At 45.6% G+C, this 20,927-nt stretch overlaps 1 protein-coding gene across 1 annotated transcript in view; it reads right to left on the bottom strand.

Moving 5' to 3' along the window:
• Positions 1 to 18,634, bottom strand: part of LOC126161847 (MFS-type transporter SLC18B1-like) — a 62,987-nt gene extending 44,353 nt beyond the window's left edge. The window contains exon 1 of the mRNA XM_049917952.1: positions 18,396 to 18,634. Within this exon, the coding sequence (XP_049773909.1) occupies positions 18,396 to 18,626 (231 nt within the window). The 5' untranslated portion in view covers positions 18,627 to 18,634. The remainder of the gene's footprint in view (positions 1 to 18,395) is intronic.
• Between the last annotated feature and the right edge of the window lie 2,293 nt (positions 18,635 to 20,927).

Genomic DNA, 20,927 nt, shown 5'->3' with positions numbered 1-20,927 from the left:
CGAGTCCATGCCGCGTGGTGTTGCGGCACATTTGCGTGTTCGCGGGAGCCACACACGATATTAGGCATGTTTACCAGTTTCTTTGGCTCTTCATTGTAGATTTTAATGTTTGTGCGTGTAAACTGTACTTGCGTGAAAAGTAATTGCTTAGGCTGCATAAAAGCGCAAAAGTTAGGCGATCGACTAATTTTATTTCCTGTAAACTGCAATTTATATTTTGTAAGGATATAATATACACAGTGGTCTAATGTGCGGTTCTAATTATGTGCAAAACAAAAGTCGTCGGTTCCTAGCTTCTCTTTCACACATTCATTTGTTTCCCTACCAATGGTACCAATACTGCCGGTATTACTGTTATTTACTACGTCATTTACGTACTGTACCAGAACCACTAAACTGTAGTTTTGATAGAGCGGAATTTTAAGTGTAGTAGATCAAGCGGTACGCATTAGCCTTACCAAAGTTGTACTTAACTATGTATCATCATTATTAATAAATACTATTTCTTATTGTCTTGCCAGATATGTTCTAGTGCCTCCCTGTCAAACCAGCAGTTTCTGCAAGTGTACTGTCAACAGGATGAGGAATCACCTGATAGGTTCCTAAATGTTATTTTTGTGTGGAAAGTTTTCGGATAAACTGACTGGTCGATGTGGTCCTTACCCCAGTAGGTTTCTTCCTATGGAGCACTGTAAAAATAAAGTGTACCGAATCAAGGCTACAGACTTACAGAACTTTAAGATACATACGCAAAGCGTTTGAACATGTCACCGTGTTCTTGGAGCGACCGCGAAGGGAAATTCCATACCGCCTGGACATTGTCCTTGCCACTGTGGGTGCACTGACTTGTATGAGTGAGGAACCAAAACCTTGACAACTCCCAGATCGGAAAGAAGTTATAACCTAGTATAGTTTTAAAATAATTAAATCTGGCGTTACGAACAATGTATGGAGATCCTGTCGCGTCCGAAAAGTCGCAGACACCTGTGAATTGTCGCTATTAGTGATCTGAAAATTTCATTACATCAACACCATATGAAACCTTTCTCGTGCACTAAAGGAATACTGTCTACATTCAATTTCTGTACCATACCATTAGAGATATTAATGATATGTATATTTCCAAAACCAATGTGTTGAAGCAAGACTTCTAAACCAGACAGTTTTTGTCTGAAGCTTTGCGGAAATTAACTGAATTATATCAGTTCTTAACCACAATTTACCACTGATTCTCTGAGCAGAGAACGATTGCCACCAGCATAGCTTACGCTATTTAGTAAATAGGTAAAAAAATGGCCTATAGACTTTTCTGCTGTATAGCACACGCAGCCTCTGTTCTTAGTTGAATCTAGAACATATTAAGATTTAAAATTATGGCCTACAGTTAGAAAAACTTCCTCCACAGAGATCAGAAAGGAATAAGATCATATGAAACATAATTCACACTTGTTACACGTGATAGCCTGTGAATGAACAATGGCGAAGTGGATTTGATGGTTTTTGACCTTGAAAAAGCTTTTGGCTCACTATCATACATGCGCCTACTGATGAAAATACGATCGTGTTAGATATCTAGACTGATCTGTGACTAGAATGAAGATCTCAGTTGATAAATGACTTCTGATGTACATCCGGGAAGTCATAAGAGCCACATCTGTTCATATTTGTATGACTTAGTAAAGTCAATTGCAATATCAAACTTCTCACGATTAAGAACTGTTACTTGTTAAAAACGTCGTATACATTGTCTTATAATGAGTCGTCAATATGATGCGAAGATTAGTACCCATCTTAAAATGTGAGGACGTGTAAAGTTGCCCTCACAAACCGTAAAAATGTAGCAACGTTGAGTCTACAGTTCATGAGGAGAGAAAGGAATGCGGCAATATCACATTGCTTCAGTCGTAGATAAAACGATATGCCTACGTTGATTGGTCGAAAACTGGAGATAATAGTTTTCAAGGGGGAGAATCTAGTCAGATCGAAACCAAGAAATGAGAAAATTTTAGATCAAGTATTCCCTTCAGTTACCAAGGCTGTGATACTGGTTTTAACTATGGCAAAGACATTGAGAAGGTCAATAAATACAAAGCTATCTGCGGAACAACTGGAAGATCTATGAGAAGAAAAATAAGGAAGAAAAATCTTGAAGTTGTGGTTGGAGCTACTCTTATGTGGTTCTGAAACGTGGACAGTAACAAAAAGAAAAATCAAGTATACAGACAGCATATGTGAACATGAGCTGTAAAGGGCTGTAGTAAAATGGATAGAATAACGAATGAAAAAATCAGGTTTAAAAATCTCTTCAGTTAACAACAAGAGTGAAGGCAATAAGATGAAATGGGTCATGTTGATAGAAGATAGATTGCCAGAAAAGGTAATGAAGTATCGGCTGACTGGAAAGAGAGAACTAGGTAGGCCTCTTATGAGGTGGATGGATCAGCGACCGAGCAGGAGAAAACAACATAACCCTGTGGGGCGGTGATCACTGGAGAAACCGAAGACGTTGCCTGTACAACTATTATTTGCCGGGAGCTGGAGTATCGGCGCATAAAGTTTGTACAATGGTGACCATCTTGTTTTGCCCTTAGGATAGTGGAACAGAAGTACTGAGTGTGAACAAAAAATATAGTTTGCTGCAAGTCTTGGTGCTAAGCCCATTCCTGCTCTTGGCCTAGATAAATTATTCACACAGAACATTGGAAGGCTCTTAAAAACTATCATCCGAAGCAATATGAATATTCTGTAGATTCCTATGTACGACTTTCAAAGGGATTGAGGATAAAATTAGAGTTGCACAAAGCTTAATCAGTCATTTTTCCGTGAACCAGAGTAACTACATTGGCCAGTTTCATTATTGCGCGTTCTAGCAGTTTGATGCGGATCACACCAGCAGCTCCTCAGTTTTGACTTCATAATATGTGTAAGCCCATTGTTCACATTTTCATCGAACTCCCATGTCCTTGGTCACTGATCGTTTTCCTATGAGTCCTTTCAAACTGGGACGCTGTTACACTTAGGTGCCTCAGCTGCACTGAACTTCATAGCCGCAAGGAACATTTTTTTTAATAGCTTGGACAAAAAGTGACGTTAACACCAATGGCGGCAAATGCAAATAAACTTAGTGAAAATGGAGAAAAGTAACACTGTGTAATATGATGAAATAACTAGGTGCTAGTGCGAAAGAACATCCCAGTTTTCATCTGGGAAGGGGGGCGGGGGAATTCTTAAGGTTATCTGGAGAATTGACAGCTAATAGGAAGCAAGATTATGATCTGAAGCCTTGAAGTCGAGATCGTTGGAGACGAAATAACTACGTTCCTCTGGTATTAGCTAGGGACTCAAAGTGATTGAACGTACGTCTGTTTAAGAGCTGCAGACATTTGTTTAAAAGAGGCTTCTTAGTCGTTACGTCAGTCTTCGGTACAAATACGTATTATAAAAATGCATGTTCCACATCTCCTAAATCACTGGACAGATTTCAGTCTAACTTGGCACACATATCACCGTCTGGAAATCATCTCTGCGGGAGGGGTGGGGGTGGGGAAGAGGTGTGAACCATCTATCAAAGGGATGGGAGTGAGAAAGCAGTTTAGCCCACGTTGCGTAAATACCTATACTTTATTCAGTTAGTATTTGAGGAAGAGTACTTAGTGAGTTGGAACAAACTTTACACAATTTCAGATTTTTACGAAACTTTCTTGCTGACAACCCCCACAAATTGATGAAAGAAAGTTTATTGCGTACTACATTTTCGCTGCTCTTGCAATAACACTGTGACTTGAAGCCTCACGCTTTAATGTACTACTACTTTACTACTGGCTGTAACCGCGAAAACACTTCAGGCAATATTCACATACGCCGTTTAATGCACCTACACAATTATATCATTGCACGGCACATATTTCAGGAGATACGTCTGTAAACACTGAGCTGCGTGAGAAAAATTGCTGGGTGAAATTCGCTAGAGATATGGACGAAATATGTACAATTGCGTGCGAAATATTGAGTATATTTGAAATATATTTGACAAATGTGTACGAAGACAAAGCCATGGGAAAAAACCGCATCCTAAACATCCTGGAAAGATTTCGATCAAATTTGGTACAGACGATTACTGTGGGAGTAAGAACCACCAGCGTCGTATTGGGTGAGCATGATAACGTGGAGGCAGAGGGGTGAGGGGAATGGGGGGATGGAGGGATGGGGAGAGGGAGGGATGGAGAGAGGGAGAGAGAGGGAGAGAGAGAGAGAGAGAGAGAGAGAGAGAGAGAGAGAGAGAGAGAGAATGAAATGACCGGAATAAATATATACCCACGTAACGCCGGGTACTCAGTTCCTTTTTAAAAATGGTATGAGATACATACAGGGAGAATGATATAGTATTCACTCGAATTAAAACATACTGGGGCTCGTGCAAGCCACAGTTTTTTAAACGAAGTACGCTGGGTTCCAGAACGCTTATTTTTTTTTTTTGTGGTTTTAGGGCGCACAACTTCAATGGTCATTAGCGCCCTGACTACTCTAAGAATGCACCGCGAGGCACAAGTTGACAACAACTAAAAGGGAAAACACGATAAAAGACAGACTGACAGGCATAGGATTAAAAAACAGCATCATCAAATGTCCTTAGAGAGGTTTGTCAAATTGATAAAACGAAGAACACGAGCAGCTGCTTGTGGGTCATCCGCTAAAATGGCATCGAAAGTACTTGGCAGGTCAAGATCTAGAAGCAGTGTGTTAAAATCTGGATAGGACATTAAAATGTGTCGAACCGTCAGCAAGTGCCCACATGGGCAGAACGGCGCCGGCGCAGCCGTCAGCAGATGGCGATGGCTGAACCGGCAGTGTCCAATTCTTAACCGGGCCAAAACTACCTCCTCCCGCCGAGAAGGGCGTGAGGAGGACGTCCAAGCCACGGGAAGAGGTTTTAAGGCCCGAAGCTTGTTGTCGGTAAGTGCAGCCCAATCGGCATGCAACAGCGATAAAATGCGTCGACAAATGACCCTACTAAAATCGGACGAAGGGACACAACAAGAAGCTGTCCGAGGCTGGAGGACCGCAGCCTTGGCCGCGGCATCTGCAGCTTCGTTCCCAGGGATACCGACATGGCCAGGAACCCACATAAAGCTAACCGGAGAACCGACGTCCACCAGCTGCTGAAGAGAGCGTTGGATCTGGTGTACGAAAGGGTGAACCGGGTACGGATCACTGAGGCTCTGGATGGCGCTCAGGGAGTCAGAGCAGATGACATAAGCAGAATGTCGGTGGCGGCAGATGTAAAGAACAGCCTGGTAGTGGGCAAAGAGCTCAGCTGTGAAGACCGAACAATGGCCATGGAGCCGGTATTTGAAACTTTGTGCCCCAACAATAAAGGAACACCCGACCCCGTCATTGGTCTTAGAGCCATCTGTATAAATGAAAGTCATGTTGATGAACTTCGAACGAAGTTCCAAAAAACGGGAGTGGTAGACCGAACCGGGGGTAACCTCTTTTGGGAGTGAGCTGAGGTCAAGGTGAACGCGGACCTGAGCCTGGAGCCAAGGTGGCGTGTGGCTCTCGCCCACTCGAAAGGTTGCAGGGAGTGAAAAATTAAGGTGTTGAAGGAGGCGACGAAAGCGAACTCCAGGGGGTAGCAGGGCAGAGACATACAACCCGTATCGACGGTCGAGAGAGTCGTCAAAAAAGGAACGATAAGACGGATGATCGGGCATTGACAGTAGCCGACAGGCATACCGACAAAGCAGTATATCGCGCCGGTAGGTGAGTGGCAATTCGCCAGAGTCAGCATGAAGACTCTCTACGGGACTAGTATAAAATGCTCCGATCGCAAGTCGTAAACCCCGATGTTGTATGGAGTTGAGGCGGCGTAAGATGGATGGCCGTGCAGAGGAGTATACGAAGCTCCCATAATCCAGCTTTGAGTGGACGATCGACCGATAGAGACGAAGTAGGACGGTTCGATCCGCTCCCCACGACATACCACTGAGAACACGGAGGACATTTAAAGAACGGGTACAACGGGCGGCCAAATATGACACATGTGGAGACCAGCTAAGTGTCCTGTCAAATGTAAGGCCTAAAAATTTGGTTGTCTCCACGATTGGGAGAGCAACGGGACCGAGTCGTAAGGACGGTGGGAGAAACTCTTTGTAGCGCCAGAAGTTAATACAGACAGTCTTCTCGGCAGAAAAACGGAAGCCATTCGCGACACTCCAGGAGTAAAGACGGTCAAGAGAACGCTGAAGACAGCGCTCCAGGACACGTGTACACTGCGCGCTGCAATAGATGGTAAAATCGTCCACAAAAAGGGAGCCTGATACAACAGCTGGGAGGCAATTCATTATTGGATTGATCGAGATGGCGAAGAGAGCGACGCTCAAAACTGAGCCCTGTGGCACCCCATTCTCCTGGCGAAAGGTGTCGGACAGGACAGAACCCACACGTACCCTGAACTGTCGATCCATTAAAAAGGAACGAATAAAAAGAGGGAGGCGACCGCGAAGGCCCCATGTATGCATGGTGCGGAGAATGCCCGCCCTCCAACAGGTGTCGTAAGCCTTCTCCAAATCAAAGAACACAGCCGCGGTCGGGCGCTTCCGCAAGAAGTTATTCATAATGAAGGTCGACAAGGTAACCAGATGGTCAACAGCAGAGCGGCGCCTACGAAATCCACATTGGACATTGGTAAGTAGGCTTCGAGACTCGAGCAGCCAAACCAATCGAGAGTTAACCATTCGCTCCATCACTTTACAGACACAGCTGGTAAGTGAGATAGGTCGATAACTGGAAGGCAAGTGCTTGTCTTTCCCCGGCTTAGGAATCGGGACAACAATAGACTCGCGCCAGCATGCGGGAACATGTCCCTCAATCCAGATGCGATTGTATGTACGAAGAAGAAAACCTTTACCCGCAGGAGAAAGGTTCTTCAGCATCTGTATATGAATAGAATCAGGCCCTGGAGCGGAGGACCGTGATCGGTCAAGTGCGGTTTCGAGTTCCCGCATGGTGAATGGGGCATTATAACTTTCACAATTCGAGGAGCAAAAGTCAAGTGGCCTAGCCTCCTCTGCCTGTTTGCGGGGGAGGAAGGCAGGGTGGTAGTGAGCGGAGCTCGAAACCTCGGCGAAAAAGCGGCCGAAGGCATTGGAGACAGCCTCAGGGGCCACAAGGACTTCATTCGCGACCTTCAAGCCAGAAACTGGGGAGTGGACCTTAGTGCCAGATAGCCGGCGCAGGCTACCCCAGACAACAGAAGAAGGAGTAAAACTGTTGAAGGTGCTTGTGAAAGCAGCCCAGCTGGCTTTCTTGCTTTCGTTAATAATACGACGACACTGAGCACGTAATCGTTTATAATTAATACAATTCGCCACTGTAGGGTGGCGTTTAAAGGTGCGTAAAGCACGTCGACGAGCACGTAAAGCGTCTCTACATGCTGCGGTCCACCAGGGGACCGGTACGCGACGTGGAGAAGAAGTAGGGTGAGGGATGGAATATTCAGCAGCAGCGAGAATGACTTCCGTGAGGTGTGCGACCTGACGATCGCAGCTTGTGAAGGTTTGATCCTGAAAGGTCGCCCTGGAAGAAAAGAGCCCCCAGTCTGCCTTGGAGATGGTCCAACTAGAGGAGCACGGAGAGGGAGTATGCTGCAGGAGATGGATAACACACTGGAAGTGGTCGCTCGAATAAGTATCAGCAAGTGCATACCACTCAAACCGGCGTGCAAGTTGGGGAGTACATATAGAGAGGTCTAAATGGGAATAGGTATGAGATGTGTCCGAAAGAAAAGTAGGGGCGCCAGTATTAAGGCAGACAAGATTGAGCTGGTTGAAAAGGTCTGCTAACAAGGAGCCCCTCGGGCAGGAGGCTGGAGAACCCCAAAGGGGATGGTGGGCATTGAAGTCTCCAGTTAACAAAAACGGTGCAGGTAGCTGAGCAATAAGTTGCATCATGTCTGCCCTGGTAACGGCAGATGACGAGGGAGTGTAAACGGTACAAAAGGAAAACGTAAAAGTGGGGAGAGTAATGCGGATGGCGACTGCCTGCAGGCCGGTGTGCAACGTGATGGGATCGTAGTAAATATCATCCCGGACCAGCAACATAACCCCTCCATGAGCTGGGATACCTACCACAGGGGGTAGGTCAAAACGCACAGAGGTGTAGTGTGCCAAGGCAATTTGATCGCATAGGCGTAGCTTCGTTTCCTGGAGGGCTACGACGAGCGGACGGTGCAAGCGGAGCAGCAACTTCAAGTCCTCTCGGTTGGAGCGAATGCTGCGAATATTCCAGGGAATAAGTGCCATCGTAAGAAAAGGAAGATGAAAGAAGGGGTCACCTCGAAGGCCGCTGAGGGCCTGGCTTCGAGCGAGCACTGCCGCCGCTATCAGTAGGCGGACAGTCATCGTCCATTGGGTCTATAGGTTCATCGGCCATCTCGGGAGGATGGCCGGGAGGGGGAGCTTCCTCCGCCGGTGAACGGCCAGATGTACGGCTACCAGCGGTGCGGCCAGGCGAAACGGATGACGGCCTAGGGCGGCAACCGCTGGGTGGCGCAGGAGAAGAAATGCGCCGTGGCGGAGAAGGAGAACTGTGCTTCCTATGAGCCTTTTTGGAAGGACGTTTGGTGGAAGTACCGGTCGAAGGCTGGGAGGTCGAGGTACGTAGGAAGTCTGCACGGGATGGTTCCTTCTTGAAGGCCCGTGCATCTGACTTCGGGGTCTTCGTCTTAGCAGAAGCTGATGAAGGGGCTGGTGTCTGTGGGGTGATGGGAGGAAGAGGAGACGTCGACCGCGCGATCTTAGCACTGGCCGAACGGACGACCGTGGTGCTGAAGGTCAGATCGCATGTCTGGGTTGCCACCTCCCTGGTAGTCCGAGGAGAGGCGAGGACAGTACTGTATTTCCCCGCTGGGAGCAGCGTGGGCTTCCTACTACCCAATAGCTTGCGAGCAGCCGAGGTGGACACTTTCTCTTTGACCCGAATTTCTTGGATACAGCGTTCCTCCTCAGACAGGACAGTCGCGGGAGGATGCGGCATGGTCACCCTGACAGTTCACACAACGAGGATACGGAGGTGGACAGTCACCCTCATGGGCATCCCTGCCGCAAGTGACACATTTAGCCGCATTGGAACAAGACTGTCGAGTGTGATTGAAACGCTGACACTGGTAGCAGCGCGTAGGTGTCGGGACATAGGGGCGAACAGAAATAACCTCATAACCCGCCTTGATGTGCGATGGCAGCTTAACACTATCAACGGTCAAGAAAAGTGTCCGGATCGGTACAAGGTCATTGTTGACCTTTTTCATGACCCTATGGACAGCCGTCACGCCCTGCTCAGCGAGGAAAGATTGAATCTCCTCGTCAGTCAATCCGTCGGGGGAACTAGTATAGACCACACCACGAGACGAATTCAAAGTTCGGTGAGCCTCCACCCGGACAGGGAACGTGTACAGGAGTGTGGCCCGAAGCAGTTTTTGTGCCTAAAAGGCGCTCTCAGTTTCTAGTAATAAGGTACCGTTACGCAACCTTGTACAAGATTTGACAGATCCGGCTATGGCATCTGCGCCCTTCTGGATAACGAAAGGGTTGACAGAGGAAAAATCCTTTCCGTCCTCAGATCGAGAAACGACGAGGAACTGTGGGGGCAGGCGGTAGTACTTTTGTCACTGGTGGCTGGTCACGTTTCCATTTTTGGGCAGAAGTCGAAAGAGATGGAGTAGAATCCATTGCGGAGGAATCCCCCATGATTGCCAGCGTCTCCGATGGCGCGCTCCTTCCTTGTGGGGACCCTCTCAGAGGGCACTCCCGCCTTAGGTGAATGTTTACACCTCAGGTCACACCTCCCGAGAAACAGACGGAGGGACCAATCGGCATGGTCAGAAGGTATCAGCTCAGGCAATCACCCCTCCCCGGGCCTGGCCTTTACCAGGGGGTACGCGCGTGCCTTACATATCTACCCAGGGCGGGGAATTACGCATTACCCCGTCACCGGCTACGCGTGCGAACGCGTGGGTCGGCCTTCAGGCACGCACAGGGAGGAAGGAAGAAGAGGAAAAAGAAGAGAGAGAGGGAGAAAGGACAGACTGTCTCAAACGCCGAGGCGGAGGCAAGGAGAAGGAGGCAAGGAGAAGGAGAAGGAGGCAAGGAGAAGGAGAAGGAGGCAAGGAGAAGGAGGCAAGGAGAAGGAGGCAAGGAGAAGGAGGCAAGGAGAAGGAGGCAAGGAGAAGGAGGCAAGGAGAAGGAGGCAAGGAGAAGGAGGCAAGGAGAAGGAGGCAAGGAGAAGGAGGCAAGGAGAAGGAGGCAAGGAGAAGGAGGCAAGGAGAAGGAGGCAAGGAGAAGGAGGCAAGGAGAAGGAGGCAAGGAGAAGGAGGCAAGGAGAAGGAGGCAAGGAGAAGGAGGCAAGGAGAAGGAGGCAAGGAGAAGGAGGCAAGGAGAAGGAGGCAAGGAGAAGGAGGCAAGGAGAAGGAGGCAAGGAGAAGGAGGCAAGGAGAAGGAGGCAAGGAGAAGGAGGCAAGGAGAAGGAGGCAAGGAGAAGGAGGCAAGGAGAAGGAGGCAAGGAGAAGGAGGCAAGGAGAAGGAGGCAAGGAGAAGGAGGCAAGGAGAAGAAGCCAATGAGGAGGCAAGGAGAAGAAGCCAAGGGAAAGAGTAAGGAAGACAGTGAGGTGGAGAATAGCAAAGAAAGGAACCAACCAAAGGAAGGAAGAAACGAGAAGTGAAAAACCAAAAAGACCACAATTATAGGTCGTGGAACCGTCCGTCTCCGGACGCAGGCGCTAACTACCCCCGTGAGGGGGATGGACTCCTTTTAGTCGCCTCTTACAACAGGCAGGAATACCTCGGGCCTATTCTAATCCCCGGACCCGCAGGGGGGAGAACGCTTATTGATATACCCTTTATTGGGATCAGATGGCGGAATTTAGTACATATCCCTTTCTTTCCTTCACCTTGTCCATCACAGTCAAGAAGAGAACACTAAAGTCGTTTGCTACAGACTGATTCATGGTTTGTTATCAGTTTATCACTTAGTGATGGCAGAAGATAACAGAATCGTCGAGAAAACAACACAGCTAAGCATGCTTTGTTTTTCTGGATTTATGCTTGGCTGCATAAAAATAAGGTCCAGTTTTGGCACGCTTCATAGCTGTAGATACTGCGACGCCAGAATCGAGCGGCGCGTGCGTCCTCTGCGACGTATGCTGGCTGCTGGACTGGCGACACGCTTGAAGAGAGCGGAGTGGCGGCCGGGCCGATAACCCTGCAGCCATCAGCGCAGCCGCTGATCCGTGCGGCCGGCGCCGGCGCCAGTCTGCTTCCCTTTAAACGTGCCTCGTCTGCCCAATTCTGCAAACTCCGACCCGTTATCCCAGCTGACAATGCCATCTTTAGGATTTCTGCTTCACTCCGAGAGATACACTTTAAATTAATGCGCCACCTCCAGACCCCAATTAATGACTAATTACTACTTGGAGCTCACTTAAAGCGACACTGAGTAATGATTTCTTTTTGTATGATTAAACGTCCAGCAGACGTGTGTCCTCAGACATGGGTTAATAGCTACTTTAAAGAGAACAATCCTACAAATATACTGTGGTCTTCTACTTAATACTCTGCGCCAGATTCATTATCTCTGATTACCTACTACCCCAGCCCCCTTATCAATTAGTGACGTATAAACGTTTGCCTGATGTTCCAGCTTTACCACTGGTTTTTTTTTTCGTGTCATTGCCAAACTGTTATTAGGTGCCTAAGTTCGTTTCCCTCCAATTTTCAGCCTTTTGCCAAATTTTCTACATTATTGCCAGTGTTTGAATACCTCTTGCACTATCCATCCACTATTTTAGAAACAACTGTAGGTCCACATTTTATGTTACCAGTTTTTTCTTCGATTTCCCCATGTACAAGTCCTTTCCGTGTATTGTTGTGCTCCGAGCATACAATTTCAGCAAGTTCTTCCTCAAGCTTATGTCAATGTTATCTGAAAAATCCCATTTCATCATGGTCATTCAACTCTTCATTTCGTCTTTCATGAAAATTACCATGTGACAACAGCACCACCAGAGCAACCAGCATCACATTTCGTGGACAGACATACTGATCACTACTTACCAGGCACCCTTAGTGCTGTGTTTCGTGTACGCTTTGGATAATGTATGCTTACTCGCTTGCTCCATAACGAGTTCAGCCATGGATTTTGGCAAGCTTTTCCATTAGCTTGGCAACTATCTTCGGTTGCGAAAATGGAACTGATTCTCCTTAGGACATGAATACGCATTAGTATACGACGTTCTAACAATTCTTGTCACTCATATTACTGTAGTCACCAAAGGCCTGAACCTGTGTTAATTATGGAATCAACTTTCAACGTCGATGCCAAAGTGCGAACTTTTATTCGTGCTTATTTATTGTAGAGAGAACAATTGTTGCTGCTGTGAACGAGACGATATGGAGCAAGTATTACTACGCGACCAACCAGACGCAAACGGCAGTAATATCAAGAACAAACTTGGAGTTACCGAATTTGGCACCTAATTACAATTGAAAAATGAATATGATAGTACGTGAAAGCTTGATACTTTATTACGTAACTGTGCAAATATCACATGTTATGAATCAAATCATTTGTTATGAATTTGCCCTCCGCCAGTTATAAGAATGCTGCACGTATTCTATTCTCATACCTCTCTAATTTCAGGTAGCGTGTGAGATAGATGCAAGCAAGTTTAATTCACGTGGAGCTATAGGGAGTGATGACTTTTCTCCAGACAAAGTCTGCAAACGACATTCAACACAGATGTCGTTCCTCCAACACGGTCTAAACCTGGGTGCCTAGATTTGAGACTCTCGATTTCACTGTTTAGCATCTCAGCGGGAGGCCCACATCAACACATCCGGAAACAAAATAATTATGTCTACAAGCGGATTCTCGAGAATCAGTATTCTCCAAAAAGATAGCTGAGATTCTAGACATCACCCAGAAGCGTGTTTCCATCCTTATTAAAAATATCAGACGTGAAGCCCTCAGTAAACCAGCTGCCAAAAAGTTTCAATAGTTAATAACCAAGGCCGAGTTGAGTCATCTACAGTTTTGTCCCATTTTGCCGCTTCAGAGGAATTTCTCGCTACGTTAGTGACAGAGCAGAACGTAGTATCATGGTTGTGATACACGAACCAAGAGTAAGAAAATCACGGCGAGTACCTGCACTCGAATAAGCTTCGCATCCAAATATCTGTCAGAAAATCGTGGCATCTTTTTTATGGGGTAAATATTATAGTCTGTTCTAGGACTGCGTGGTTCAGTCTGTGGTTTTACCATAGAGTATTGCACCAATCTCGTTGACCCGCTGAAAGAGAAGACGAAATGAGCTAGAAAGCCGACCAAATCGAACCTTTTGTTGCAGGACAACGCACCTTCGCATTCATTGGAAGATGTGCCTGCAAAATGGATGCAGAGCGTTCCCAGTTAGTCGACCACTTCATCCCCCTAATTCGTCTGATCCGGCCTCTTCCGACGCACCTATTTCCAAACCAGAAAAAACACCCAAGGATAGTCATTTGGTGACTTTGCCGACATCAAACATGCTACTGATGAGCTGGCATGACCGTCACATGATTTTATTTGAATGAATTCGGAGAAATAACAATATAAAAGCTCATTGGTCGTGACAATGGGTGGTATAGGGCACAGTACGTTGAATAAATATGTAGTGCTTTAACTACTGTGTGGAAATGCAGGAACTTTTCTATCCTCCATCCCTTTTTAAGATTTACAGTTGCAGCATAATCAACGACAGCAGAAGTATTGTGAATTTCAGCAGGCCACTACACAATGGCAATCACAGCCAGCTAATGACACCCTACCGTTGCTGTTACATGTATTTCTGCGTCGCTCGTGCACTTCCTCAGCTTCTATAGAAAGACCGCGGCATGTACGGTGCAACGTCGTTAACAGTAGCCACATACCTTCAATGTTTAGAGACATCAGTGCAATGGTGGCAATCACGTCAAAAATTACAGCTGAAGGAAACCAGGCGACATGGCCGCAGTTAAGGGTTTCCTTGAGCGTGAGACCAGCTCCATTGAGACAAACATATTGGCCACAAAATGGTTCAAATGGCTCTGAGCACTAAGGGACTCAACATTTGAGGTCATCAGTCCTCTAGAACTTAGAACTAATTAAACCTAACTAACCTAATGACATCACACACATCCATGCCCGAGGCAGGATTCGAACCTGCGACTGTAGCAGTCACGCTGTTCCGGACTGTAGTGCCTAGGACCGCACGGCCACCGAGGCCGGCTATTGGCCACATACCACCGCGCTCAATAAGCTGATAATGCGATCAATGACAAAATAGAAACGTTTCATTTGCATACAGGGGCGTCACTAATTAACAACGTCGCTTGGAAAGTGGTTCAACTGCTTTGCAACCAAAACAGTTACTGTAATCAATGGATTCCGCTAAAGAATCAAGTCCGTTTATCTGAACACGAGAAACTTATCCTGAATATAACTACCTCCTTCTGTCGCCGATAACATTTTCCACTTGGGCGCCGTTAATTTTTTATTGTAAATAAAAATCAAAAAGGGAACACTTTCCGGACTTTCTGCGAAATGGCGTTTGTTGGATCACGAACCGGCTTTCCTCTTCTCAGGCCACTGCCAGGTGACAAATGTCGCAGCCACAGAAAAACCGAGCGAGGTGGCTCAGTGGTTAGCCCACTGGACTCTCATTCGGGAGGACAACGCTTCAAACCCGCGTCCAGCCCTACTGATTTAGGTTTTCTGTGATTTCCCTAAATCGCTTTAGGCAAATGTAGGGACGATTCCTTTGAAAGGGCACTGACAACTTCCACCCCATCCTTCTCTAATCCGATGGAACCGATGACCTCGCTGTTTGGTCCCCTCCCCCGAAACAACCAAACACAGATAAAATGACGTACGATTTACATATATTACTGAAGCAGGTACATGAAATGAAAAAAATACAGAATAAAACGGAAAATATTTTTTACGTTGTATTTATGCTATATTTAACAAGTAAATTATCATTCAATAATGAAGAAAATAAAACATCAGTTTTTCGATTTACTGCAGTCAACCAGAAAGAAAGTTTTGCTCCAGAAGTGAGACCAGAAAGCAAGGATTGCGTGACAGCAATGTTCATGTGTGGACAAGGAGGTGGTTAATATCTCAAATGTGTTACGTAGTCGTGATTATGCTACGTTAGGAATGGCCATACGCTTGACAAGGTAAATTCTTGACCTACTGTTGTATTTGTGATTTTCTCTCTACTATAATTTAACTTTAAAGTTAAACTTTGCAGCATCGTTGTGTAAAATGCAAGTCTGAAGAATTTGAAGGAATCAGAGTCACATCAGGTGTCGCGTACCTAGTAATACAAGCTCTGCTCAAGGTATAGTGGTTGCATTTATGAGAAATAAACTAGACATATTTGCACAAATTGGAGTATAAGAAGAACTTTGCGAAACGACAGACTCAGTTGTCCTCCAGACGCACAGAGTGGCAGTCTCAAGAGCAGAGAGCCGTCGCCATCCACCTGCTCCTTGGAGCATTGAGCGGACGCAGCGGCTATTATCTCAGGCGTCGTCAGCGATCTCAAGACGGCACTACACACTCGGCGCAGCGTAACTTCTCGAATGGCTTCGCTATCCGTTTGTGGTAGTTATTCAGAGACCACAACATTTTTTTGACGATACAGTTCACATTTGTGTCTATGTAAGGGACAACTACAGCTTCACGCGCTGCAGCAGACAAAGCTACGGTATAATTGAGCAGCCAGCAACCTGAAAGACTGCTACGATAATTGGTACATTTTTGTTTGTATATTCACATACAGTACTAGCATACAAAATAAAAGTGCAACACTGTCATCACGATTTTCTTACACGTTGCTTTATGTTGGTATGTCATACCGTGACTAATTTTAAACATCGAGCATTCCGACATGAATAAATAGATTGCACATGGGTTAGTCAGTCTTAAAATACATGGAAGTATAGTGTGCTCTTCACAGATAAACATCCAGCAGCACTGGGTGCAAATGAAGTAAACCTATTGTCAAAGACACCAAAAGTATTTCAGCGCTTTCTTTTTAGCACGATACATTTCTATATGAATGCAGAAATGCCACCAAATATTACGGACACATCGAACACGATGGAGAAATGCAATCTTTGGCCTCCTATATATAGGGAAATCATGCATATGAAACCTAAATTGTGAGCAGTAAAATTTATCATCTTTGCGAAGAGATTCCAGTTGCCTCAGAGCGGTAAGTATAACAACCATTTGTTTACTATTATAGGGCACACTTGTTCGACAGTACACAAATCTGAAGGTTGAGACACTCCATCTCCATGGTGAAAAATTCAGTACTGGAAATTTTTAGCACTAATAACCATCTTCAGCTTATAGGACAACGACTGCTGCAATAATGCCCGCTCCATTTAACTTCGTCACGTTTTGCTTCAGTGTGTAAAACATGAACAATGTAAGCCTTCTGACGTTAGATACACCAAAGGGATATGCAACATCAATGGGATGCAGTATCTGACAAAGTGCCGACAATCTGCTCAGCCCAGAAGCTCGTAATGCACCGACCATACGCTACAGACACAGAACTGTCCCATAACATTTCGACAGATTACAGATAAACAAAAGGCAACGTCAGTGCAGTGATTAAATCACAAAACAGGTTCTAAAAATCAGGCATTTTCCATCATTTTCCAACCACTTTTCCACGCTACACATAGCTCTCACAATAGCCAATACTTCCCACCAGCTCGATAAGTGTTCGTTAAATGACGTTCTTTTACACATACTCTGGTTTTCGTTGTTACACCTACAAATTTCTAAAGGTACTTTATCTGGTGTACAATTACAATTCGAGCAGTGTGGGCCAAATACTACGAAGTGCATTACAGGCGGATTAAATCTAGAAGGATATCTTGTGCCTGAAACGGACGACAAAGCTAACTGAATATTAGCCGCTCACAGCAGCAGTTCAACTTTGTGACGGCGGGTTCTTTCTGAGTGACATTATGAGTAACAAATACGCTGTGCTAAAGAGCAGTATTTAATATAGCGTGCTCACAACGGTTAGAAATACTGCATTTGGGTCTCAGAGATAAAATAAATTCGAGGGTGTTAGAATCAGTGCTATTCCAATTTGTGTCAGAACTAATTGTATTTATGCCATTATGCATCTTCTGCGAAGAGTGTTTTTGATTCTCAAACTTACGGGATTTAATCTTATCCAACATTAAAAGTGCGTCGAATCGGTACCCTTGCCTTTGTTTACGATTGTGAAGGGAGATCGTGAGTCTTGACTGTCTAGCTCGTTCGCTAAGAGCAGTACCCGATGAAGGCAAGCGACCTGTTTGGGCTGGAATGCGCGTGTACTACACATTCGTCGAGAAACGGAACACTGTCTTCTAAAAAGTGAAGAATTTGTCTAGTGGCAATTGCGACCTGATCGTGTAATTGACGCGATGTGTACTGGTCTGGGTGACGGAGATGAGTCAATCAGGATCGACTCACCATTTCAAACCAACTATCATTTGTCTGGTACATTGGCCAACATGGAGGTGGATGCTTGGTGGTTTTACTCTCTTGTTTAGGAATGTTAAGAACTTTTCCGAGTCTAGAAATGAACGCAAGCAATTTAAATACTATTTACGCAAGGCAAAGCTTAGATGATTCAGAAACAAGCGGCACACCACCACTTCCTAAGGGAAACTGACGCATTTGGTGACAGGAAAGACATCCTTTACGCCTTTAAAACAATGTGTGTCAAACCTGAGTCGATTTATCAGAGAATTCTGCAGTATACGGGATAAACGAAGCAGGAAACAAAAGAAAAGTCTTTTTAGTAGGTCAACCACCGAATTACAGGTTTTGGGTCTTCAAACCAAAAATTTTCTATCGTAATAACACATTTTTCCGTTTTATATGGCTCGGATAGGAAAAACAAAATTGGAATTTGTTGGTTTCAAAAGCTTTCTAAGGAAGCTAATTGAACGACTTCCTTTTAGAACCTGATTGAAGACAACTTATTGAACCCAAAATGCTGCTATTTTTTTGTAAGGAAAAGTTCTGTACATTCCAGGAGCCGTGTTTAGTACAGGTTTTCTATCGGTCAGCAACGGAACTTCATTTACGTCAACTAAAATTTCAATGCGCAGCTCGTCTGTTTCTCAACAATTAACACTTTAAGCAACAACTGGTTATGTGTTACCGATCACCAGACATACTGTAATGAAGAATGTTCCCACACAAGCTGTATTTGTCTAGAAGCTTCCTGAAGCCATTTCGTTCGAACTAGAACGGGTATGTGGTCGGGAAATACCATTTAGTGAACAGTAGGCACTCACCTCGTGCGGGTAGAAGGGAGCCTGGAGCGAGACGCAAATGGCGTTGCAGAAGTCTGCGATGCCGATGACGATGAGCGTGAGCCACTGCCGCCTGGAGAAGTTGGAGGGTAGCGGGAAGAGCCCGCTGTCCAGGAGGTCTGGCATGCTGGAGGAGAGGACTGCGCGGTGTCTTCTGCGACCAGCGCTGGCTGCTAGCTGCCCGCAGCCACCACTGCGGTCCGCGCTGAGCATGCTGGGACGGCCACGCCTCCCCTGCGCTCGGCAGGCCTCGTCGCGTTTACATAGGCGCTTATCAACAGTAGGCCCACAGATCATCTGGCTGCCCGCACTGCTTTCAACACAGACGGCTTTTTTTTCGGCCGCGGGGACTACCTAATACACATAGCCCCATTTTGGGGGAATCCAATGTCAGGAAGATGCCATTAAGCTGTTCCCTGTAGTTTCTTCTTTGCTGTGTAAACGGTGCCTCGGTTAACTATTCAAATAGTTCGCTTAAATGAAGAAACGTAGGGCATAAAACATTTGGCACAATCTCAGTTGGATAAGGGTGGTGTATTAAGTAGATCATTACCAAATGTTTTTGTGTGTTTATTGTGCCCTATCTTCTATACAATTTGACAACTATAGCTTAGGAACTTTTATATACGCAGTAAAGTAAATTCCGATATGTGGCAGACACGTGTACAATATGTGTGCATTTTATAGCAGTCCTTTTGTTTGTATGTTCTGCTTTCCTTTCAGATTTTTACATGTTTCTTTGCCGTAAAGCTGGATATCACGTTATACGCAGTCCTATTTGGATCTGAGAGTGCTAGTGCTGCGATATGGAAAGCCCTAGACAGTGACAAAGTTTCATGAGATCCTTGAAAATATATAATGTCGTTTTTTTCGTAGCGTTTGCACTGAAAGATGGTGAAAGTTACATCACCTATTACTAGATCATCACATAGGCAAATGCATGTACCAAATACAACTGTTTTCTGCAAGTAGATGGGTAAGATTAGCGACTGAAACAGATTAACACAATGTTAGTGTTAACTTCTGTATAAAGGCACACTACAGTATTTTCTTGATGTTCGCTGGAATTATGAGAAAGCGCACTTTTATGCTCAGATGTGTGTGTTTTTTGACACGTTGACTGCCCTGTGGCCGTCAGTGGCCACGGCAGAGCCTCAAATTTCAATGTGTAAGCCAAATAATGGTTAACACGTTGACTGCCGCACGCATGTAGTGATGGCTGTTACACCGCTGGACTAGTCAGGCACACTTCGTTAGGCGCCAGGCTCCGCTCAAGCCGCCGCCGGCCACATGGCAGTCAATGTGTTTAAAAAACACACACGTACAATTGTCTAACAATGCTAATTGGACTTTTGCGTATCTATCGCCTTCTGCTAGCCACAGCAGGGAGCGTATGTAATGCACACTGGATTGTGGTGAAGGAGATAAGCGTTCTTTTCAAGAACAAGTTTGTATGTTTTCATTTTCAAGAAGCTCGAATCCTTATCTTTCCATAAAACATCTGGGCATAGCATTCTTCAGGCATGACAATGTTCCTATGTAGGATGACATTGTATGTCTTGGATGGACGCACAGGCCTTCTTGCGCTACCACGCAGAATTACGCACACAGCTATACGGGTTATTCGATCATCAGAAAGTGAGTAAATAAGTTGGGCATTATTCGTTACAGGAACTTGCAAAGATGGAATTATGTATATTACCGTAGCAGACAGTTCCCGGAAACCCAGACGAATGTACAGTGAAAAGATACACAATGACGTCACTCTGATTGGAAGATACGAGCTGTTGATCACCGTGGATAGAAACCCGAGCGAAACAAGTAGTTGGCGAGTCTAGGTTCTCGACAAAGAATTATTCTCACTTCTCGCGTGGATTTGAGATGATGGTGTTGCATCGTGTGAGAACCGATTCATCAAGTAGCACCCACAAACTCTCCGTAAAATGCATAATGTGAAGAATGCTAGTGTACCAGCTGTCACACCCAACATGTGAGAACAATGGGGCCAATGGATTCTGAGCGCGGAGCTCAGTTATCTTCAATGGATTATACAGCTCAATACAACAGTGCCAAATTTCTTGCAGTTTGCGTTGTTCACGAATGAGGCCTCTTTCACTCGTGACGGTGTTTGAAAACTGCCACATAGCCTTGCATCGGGTGATGAAAATCGATAGGCCCAGCTCGTCTGATCACCAGAAACGATTCTCTGTCAATTTGTGGGCTGGAGTTCAAAATGATTTTTTTAGACATCGGTCTTCTGACTGGTTTGATGCGACCCGCCATGAATTCCTCACCTGTTCCAACCTCATCCCAGAGTAGCACTTGCGACCTACGTCCTCAATTATTTGCTGGATGTATTCCAATCTCTGTCTTCCTCTACAGTTTGTGCCCTCCACAGCTCCCTCTAGCACCATGGAAGTCATTCCCTGATGTCTTAACAGATGTCCTGTCGTCCTGTCCTTTCTCCTTGTCAATTTTTTCCACATATTCTTTACCTCTCCGATTCTGCACAGA

This window comes from Schistocerca cancellata, chromosome 2 (assembly GCF_023864275.1).
Source record: "Schistocerca cancellata isolate TAMUIC-IGC-003103 chromosome 2, iqSchCanc2.1, whole genome shotgun sequence".
NCBI classification, from domain to species: Eukaryota; Metazoa; Arthropoda; class Insecta; order Orthoptera; family Acrididae; genus Schistocerca; species Schistocerca cancellata.
The sequence above is the reverse complement of the archived record's forward strand: the minus strand, read 5'-3'. Positions and strand labels throughout refer to the sequence as shown.